This window comes from Halyomorpha halys, unplaced genomic scaffold, assembly GCF_000696795.3.
Source record: "Halyomorpha halys isolate HHAL.00 unplaced genomic scaffold, Hhal_1.1 Scaffold794.1, whole genome shotgun sequence".
In the NCBI taxonomy this organism is placed as follows: Eukaryota; Metazoa; Arthropoda; class Insecta; order Hemiptera; family Pentatomidae; genus Halyomorpha; species Halyomorpha halys.
In genome coordinates this window covers 213,568-221,735 of record NW_027104664.1, presented here as the reverse complement: position 1 = coordinate 221,735, position 8,168 = coordinate 213,568, and the positions used below count along the sequence as shown (strand labels likewise).

Genomic DNA, 8,168 nt, shown 5'->3' with positions numbered 1-8,168 from the left:
AATTTAATTTTATCTTAATCACTAATTTGTTTCTGATATAAAGAACTAACAACAATTTCTTGTTTCGAAAACTTTTCAGTTATTTCCTATTGTTAATATTTTGTCCTTCGTTGCTGGATTGTATTAATGATCTTACCATTTGTCTCTTTTTACATTACCTTTTGATAAGACAATAGTATTGACTAGTCGAGTCCTTCGAGTCAATCATGGTCATTTTCTGACTAAGAATTTTATTTAAATTAGATTCGGATTTCATCAGCAAAATAAAATACCTAAGAGTAAGGGAAGCCGCAATTCGATCAGGAAACCTCCATTTGATGAGGACCAATGCAAATGACTTCCTCCACTTCTTGAATTTTTCCCTTCATCTTTAACAAAAGTACTTCCCCTGAGGATTCCCTTCCTGGGGGAGAGCTCTCCCCACCAAATTCCTGAATTGGGGGGTCCCACCCCCAGAGCCCCACACAAATCAAATTTGACTCAATCAAGCGACCCCTTTGTCCGCCGGCTAGCTGTGGGATCTAATAAACCCGGTGAGAAGGCGCTGCCTCCCCGCGAATTCTTCTTCTTCAGCCCAGATGTACGTGACGTTTAACAAAACTTCATCTTGTCTCTCGTCAATTATATTATCGGCTTTTCTTTTCCCCGTTGCTACTCCCGAAACGGGAAATACTCCATCAGCTACATTTAACATCGCTACTGTCAAGATTATACTTACTCTTGAAGAAGAGTATTGCATTATATTAGAAACGTCTTGGCTGAATTTATTCTAACAATTTTCATCGATAATTCTTAAAATATTGTCGGCTCACCAATGAAGTAGTTTATTTGAAAATTTCTATGATAATTATATTTGGCTTATGTTTGTAGATTTAAGTTAGCTGCTAATTTCTAATTTGTATATAATTCAATGGATTTTACTGATGTAATTTATCTTACTTTTTCAGTTGCATATTTTTATCATTGCAAAATAAAATCAATTAAAAGAATATTATTAATTTGACAATGCCTGAAGATGCAATGTGAAATATTTGGTCCAAAATGATAGAGTGGACAGAAAAAGATGGAATCATAGGTCCCTTTTGCCGCTCTCTCGTTACAACGCCGCACATTATACCGGTCTAATCTCATAATTAAGGATCTTAAAATCATTATAAGGAAATCTGTCTTATGAAATATGGTGTGAGGAGAGAATAGCGTATTGTACAACTAATATAGTTGTATAAACGCTTGTTTAGAATAAAATTGGCTCTTTAACACAGCTTGATGTAATTAAATAAAATACAATTTAACTATAAAATTATAACTCTGGAACTAGTTGAGTCTGCCCTGAAATTTGGCGATATTTATACTCCTCTGCTTTGTATATTAACTATCATCTTAAGGTTACTTAAACTACAATTATCGTATTAGGCTCTAAACTGTATAATTAACGAATTATTAAGTTATTAATAAAGGATTAGCAGTGATTTTATACGGGGTGAAGACCACATGCTTGCCCAGCTTGGAAAAGCTGGTAAAAATAGAGAAGAGGATCTTAAGAAAAATCTATGTGCCCAGGAAAACACAAGAGGGTTACAGGCTAAGATCTAACGTAGAGATCTACAGAAAAATCAAAGACCTGGAAACCGATATGAGAATCGGAAGGCTGATGTTCTATGGGCACATGAAGTGGATGAAGAAGAAAAGATTGAATAAGAAGATCTTTAAAAACATTTTAGCTACAAAAACATGGTAGGATACACGAGGCAAATGAGAGAGGAATTAAAGAGACTTAAAATTTCAGATATCGACTGTCTAGATAGAGATACGTATAGGAAAACATTGAAAAATCTCACCAATATTGGATGAGGAAAAAAGGGGTACCAAGAGGTCCGAAGAAAGAAAAGAAAAGTCGAGGTTTATGAAACTGCGATGGGAAGAAAGAAAATTCAAGACTCCCAAAGAAGCCTAACCATTGATATTCACGTGATCCTTAGTGGCCTTTGTGTGATTAAAAAAAAAGGAATAACAGACTAGGAAACGCAACCTAGGAAGACTGAAAAATAACAGGAAGGCTTATGTCCGTTTTCCATTTTTATTACTTTTATCGTCTCTTATATTCATAGTTGTCTTTGTTCCCATTCCGCTTTTAAATAAAGTTTGTAATCTGGAATTCTGTTATGCTTTTTATACTTTTCGAGTAGCCTAATCTCGTAGCTCTCCACATTTCGTCCCCAAGGTTCCTCCACGTTTCCAAGGATGTGACCGGTGTTCTGAGAGGATCCTCGGGACAGATAAAGACGTGACATGAACTCACAGGCCCCCGTCCGCTCACCATTCTTTAGTTGTCTTATATTTTCTTTCTTATTCTGTTTTGTATCTAGTAGATCGTATACAATTCTCCTAATGTTCCATGGTTTTGATAAATCTAGGTAGCTTAAATAAAAAAATTTCTCTTGCCCAGTTGAACGAACGCACCGGTTAAACGCCCCTCTGAAAAATCCTCTTTCATATGGTAACGTGAAGTCCAATAAACCAGAATGAAGAGGGCTATAAATCGGCAGGGACGGGAAATGTAGAAATTACTCTGCGAAAAAGAAAAGAAAAAAAAGAGAGAAAGATAAAGGAAAAAATGGCCGAAGAATCCAGCGCTTTACAACTGTAGGTAGAGGTACTAACTCCCCCGCTTCCCTACTTCTCTGACAAAAAAAAAAGAAAGTATAACTGCCCGTAGGTCTTGGTGCTCATTAAAAACTTTTCCCGCCCTAATACGTTTTGGCGGGATTGTTAGGAAGGAAATTGTGGTTCCCTGGCCCCTGGCACTTTCAGCAATCCTTCTCTATGTTTCCCTCGGAACCACTTTCAGCATGAATAGGTTTGCATTAAATTCTGAATTTGTTTTCTTTAACTCAGACCTTTAGAAGAGAGGTTTTCTTATTAAGTTATTTGTGATTTCTTTTTTAGTACCTACTTTTAACATTTTTTTTTCTTATATTAAACTATTCAATTTTCAAAAAAACATTATAAGACAAAAAATTTATTTTTCGAACATAAGGTTTATATTATCATCCTTTTAATGTAGGGTTGTATTACCTTCTTCTTTCAAAAATAACGATTATTTTCTGTAATAATAATTGATATAACAAAGATGAGAATTTTGAATGAAAGTAAATAGTAAAATAAAAATAATAAAGATAATTTATAGCCAAAATATCAAGTCATCTGACACTTTAAAACTGAGCACTAAAAATAAAATTAAATCTGCATTACATAAAAACAATATGAAGATTATTCGTTGTAGAACAATTCAATTGAATATATTAAAAAAAAAAATATTAATGTTTACTTCTGGTATTAAATTTAAAAAAATACACCTAGTAATTATGATCTGAACTAATCGATATTTTAGCAATGTTTTCGGATTTTTACTGGAATAGTCATTGGTAATAATTAATTAATTTTTTAAATATGTGAAAAATAATTGAATAAATTAGGTTCGTAACAATATAGACATATTTGGTTTTTTATCCGAAAAGGAATAATGTAAAAAATATTACTATCCTCAAAATCGTTTGCCTTTTGAGTTTTCAATTGTTTGAAAATTGTACAGCCCTTTTTACAGAATATCCACCATGTTATATAATATAATCGTTCGAATTAAAATACCTTTCAGTTGTATTCACCTACTAAATTGTTAAATGTTATAAATTGAGTTGTTAAATATATTCTTGTAGATATATTTTAATGTCTATTTAACCCATTAATCCAGCTACCTTTTACCTTGGAAAATGGCAGATACATATGACTGGCTGGCACTCAGTCTACATCCCTTGTTCCGAATTCCCCTCCAACCAACCTCTGCACAGTAAATCTATCACATCCGATTATCCGTTGGGAGTATTGTCGCCATAATTGAGCTCCCCGTTCCCTGGTAATCCTGCTCAGGGTAAACATTGCGTCCTATCGCAGCCACACAAAGAGTCGGCGGACAAATTCATAAAGCCCAATCAAACCCTCCTTTCAGTCGCTTAATCCCCTCCACTTTTGGCTCCAAACCATCCCCAAATATACGCTAACGCTAGGAGATTATGATTTGACGGGGGCCTTTAGGCGCGTTGTGTATTAATCTTTCAAAGGATTATGAAAAAAGTTAGGTACTTTTCATTGTTCCATAATGTTTTATCCTTTGTTGGTGATGTGATAGTCTACTTATGAATCTTAGCGTCTCGAGTTCAATTGATACACATAACGTAGTGAAGAATTATCGACGCGAACTTCTGTATGAATAAATCGTTTTAGTTCCAGCTAACAAAATCTAAATTCTTCGTATGGGTGGTTATGTCATCCCTTTGTACGTTTTTTAAACTGGTCCTCTGAAAATTTAGAATTTGCAACTTGAACACTTAATCACTTTTATTTTTCAAAGTTATTTGATTTTGTTTTTAAATTAAAACATTCTAGTAATACGTTATGTACTACTATCGATAGTATATTTTCTTAGGTAAAAAAACAGTTTTAATTTGTAAATTTTATACATATTAAGGCCTATATTAGGTGTTATGGTTGAACCACATATTTTTCTATGGTTCTATTGATTTTGTTTCAGAAGGATTATAAAGCCAATTTTTAAATATTAATATTTTATATGAATTGCTTGCTAATTATTATCATTGTGTAATTAATTAATTAACCATTATATTTAAGCAAAGCAGAAATATGTATCTACAATGTCAAATTGCTTGTCAATACCAACCTCTTTTTTGAATCAGAGACTTTCTATTGATTCCTTTCGAAATTAGGGACTTTCGTGGCTTTCATCATTGCTGACCGCGCGGTAAAAATGCAAGCCCATCAGCTAAAAACAATCGAGTTTTAAGTTTGAGTCATTGGCCTGAATTGGATGAGTATTCAGAGATTAATCCCCATTGAGCGTGTCTCCCCGTTTGATCTCTATCTGCACCAACCTCCATAATCCCCATCGCTATTGAAATCCCTTTATTGACTCCCCCCTGACGCTTGATGGCTCTAAGATAAAAGGATTAGTTTCTCAGCTGAGTGAGTTGTGCTGATCTCGTGTCGATTTGGATTTTTTTTTTTTTAAATCCGGTTAAAAATAAATGATCATGATAATTCTGAATTTTTTTTAAGAAATAAAAAAATGGGTATGTCTTGAGGAGGATGGTTATTTTTCTTTACAAGGATAACTAATGTGCGAATTGTGCGAAAATAAACCTAAAAACGAAATCCATATCATGAGACATTGCCTTTATGAATTTTATTGTAGTTGCTGTATTGTGTTGGTTTAGTTGCATACACCTGTATGTTTACCCCATTTTAATTTTTTTAAATAGTTGTCCACGGTCAGTTAATAACTCATCCTACTTCCAGTGAATTGAAGTTTAATTGGTTTGAAAATTGATATTATTCGATTTGCCCTTGTTGGTATATTTCGATTTTGTGTTACAAATAAAACAAATTCATTTTTTTCCCCTAAATATAATACCTATAACTAGTCACTTCTGGACTGGGATCCTGGTTGACGTTTTGGTTAATCCGTGTTGTAAGCATTTCTGAGCGACATATTAGCAAAAATGTGGAATAACATGTCTACTGAATTTTTTATACATTTGAGAACATAAAAAAAGTCAACTTCTACTAAGCACCACTTATTACTGACTAGAAAGTTATTTCTTTCAAATGTTTATCAGTTTCTTTTGTTTTTATCATTTAAAAAATGTTTTAAATGCGAAATCTCTTGTACTTTTCATTAACAGCTTTCTGCTAACCTTTCTTTATCGTCAATTTATTTTTATGGCTAGTAAGTTGACGCGCATATAAAAGGGGTTCTAATTTCATAATTTTGGCCTCAAATTATTTTCTATGCACGGAATGTTTATGTAATAGACTATTTAAAAATAAAATAACGGGTACGAAATTTAGTACAGGATACCTTGGATTTATTTAACTACAAAACATCTAGGAGAAAATCCATATAAATTAATGATATTCCTGGGAACGATACCTCCCTGAGAGATGGTGCTTGGTGCCACCTTTATCAGTTCTATTGTTTCCCAGGCATTCTCCCCATGAATAAAAGAGTGTTGAGACAGATAGATTTCCCATTGCCAAGCGACCGTGAAGACGTTACGTGAAGCGATTTGAAGCTAAAGCCCACAAAAGCTCAGCCAAGTGTGCGATGGGAGCGTGAAAGGGCAATTAGACTCTCCGTGATCGGCCATAGCCCCTGGACCAAGTGTTAATTCCATAGTGGAGATCTATTGTCAGTTCTCTAATCTCTAGAACGTGTTCCACACCTCGCCTAGCTTCCTCCGCCAGCTAATAGGGACCGTACTCCTTTGCTGTTTCTCCTCCGAGGAATCGATAGGAAGAAGTTGTCGATGCGCTCTCATGCACCTTCATCGTGAACTTTACTTGCGGTTTTCGGCTTTCGGCACCCACCTAGTTGGCTAAGTAGATATGTGTGTCCAGTCGAGATCATGGTGTTGACCATACTTTACTCTATCTCAAATTCTCATCCATCTAGACCATGAAGGTTTTTATATTAACCGTTATTTATTTTGATTTATTATTGCATTGTATTAAATAAAACAAGTAAATGTGCTATTTGAATAATATGATGTCTTCCAGTGTGTATGTTAATGGAGTAATGGATCTGTGTGTTTTTTGCTAAACCAGAAATAAATTGATGATTTTATTTCTCTCATATTAATGGTTTGTGAAACCGTGAAGCTCAGCTTTATGTATGGATTGAATGTTTATAAATATCTGAGACAATTTTTATTATATTCCCCGTTACTGGTTATATCTGACATATGTGGGAGTGGGTTAGGATTATCTATAGTTTACTATTCACACTATGGCGGGGTGTCGTTTTCATGTCCTGGTATCGTCTTTGAAATAAAAGTAAACTATATTAGTCGCAATTTCAATTTTCAACTCTTGGAATGTACCGGCTTCTTAATGCGCGTTATTACCCCGTGACTATTGGTATTCAAAACTAACTAACTTAAGAAATATGTAATATGTAACTATAACAGTTACTTTATATTATCAAATTGGGTAAAATCAAATTAAAATATTCATTGAACACCTTCGTGCTGTTAAAAAGCAATCGCCTACTTGGATCTGATCCATAGCTGTTATGCTGTGCTTGTTACAGCCTCAGCAAGGTTCAAAAATGTATGCATATTACCCCGTTCTCTCCTAATTCTTTTCCCTAAAATTTTCTCATTGTCTATTCTTAGTTATCTTTCTTTCACATTTTTAATGCTCAGATGTATAAAGTTGATAAATTCTGATTTACTTGCTTTTAATGATATTACACTGTATTTTTTACGAATATAATAGAATGTACTTTATAAGAGTTTTCCTTGTTTCAGGTGGAATTAGTTCGACACGGACGAGAAGAGAGTGAGCGAAGCGAAGAGTTGGTGGTTGACACGGGGCGAGCTGTTGGAGTGGAGTGGGAGGATGGTCCCCGAAGAGAGCCTTCTAGCGGGGACAGAAACGAGTTGGCACTGGGTGCGGCCGCTGCCGTCATCCTCTTCGGCCTCATCCTTGCGGCGCTGCTCCTCGTGGCGCGGCAACGGCGGCGGCCCAAGATGGCCAGCTACACTCCGGCCAACATCAGCAGGGGTGAGTCTCCATACTTGAGGATATTTGTTAAAAAAAACGGCTAAGGGCGCTCTCTCGCTCGGTTTGTCAGCACAAAGTAAGTGTCCGAGATGTCGATGCATGTCAGTGTTGTAATGCCGCTTGTCTCCATTTGGTAGATATCTTTACATGTCCCCCTGTTGTATTTGTCTTCTTTCTCATCCATCGCTGACATCAATTTTCGCTTAGGGTATGATCAGGTTCTTAATGCAGTAATTTATATTGTTACGCTAAGAATAATATAAAGTAGTTCTTAATTATAGGTATCTGCTTTTCTAACATCCTATCGCCTACATTTATTTTTTGAATTATTTTTTTTATATTTCATTATTTTGTTTTTTTACACGCATGAAATCCTTCAGCAAAATCCATCTAAACACTTTTTTGATCAGAAACCATGCTTAACCACATGCTCTGCAAATAATTTTGTCCTTGTTTGCAACTCTATCTGGTCCCTAATCTGGTCAAATCTCAATCTAATTTCAGATGTAGATCAATAACGTTTGTGAAAC

At 34.9% G+C, this 8,168-nt stretch overlaps 1 protein-coding gene across 2 annotated transcripts in view; it reads left to right on the top strand.

The window, feature by feature from the left end:
- The window catches only part of fend (forked end), a 316,132-nt gene that overhangs the window by 302,421 nt on the left and 5,543 nt on the right, over window positions 1-8,168 (top strand). For both annotated transcript variants that reach the window (XM_014429365.2, XM_014429366.3), the window contains one exon: window positions 7,383-7,638. In XM_014429365.2, the coding sequence (XP_014284851.1) occupies window positions 7,383-7,638 (256 nt within the window). The remainder of the gene's footprint in view (window positions 1-7,382; window positions 7,639-8,168) is intronic.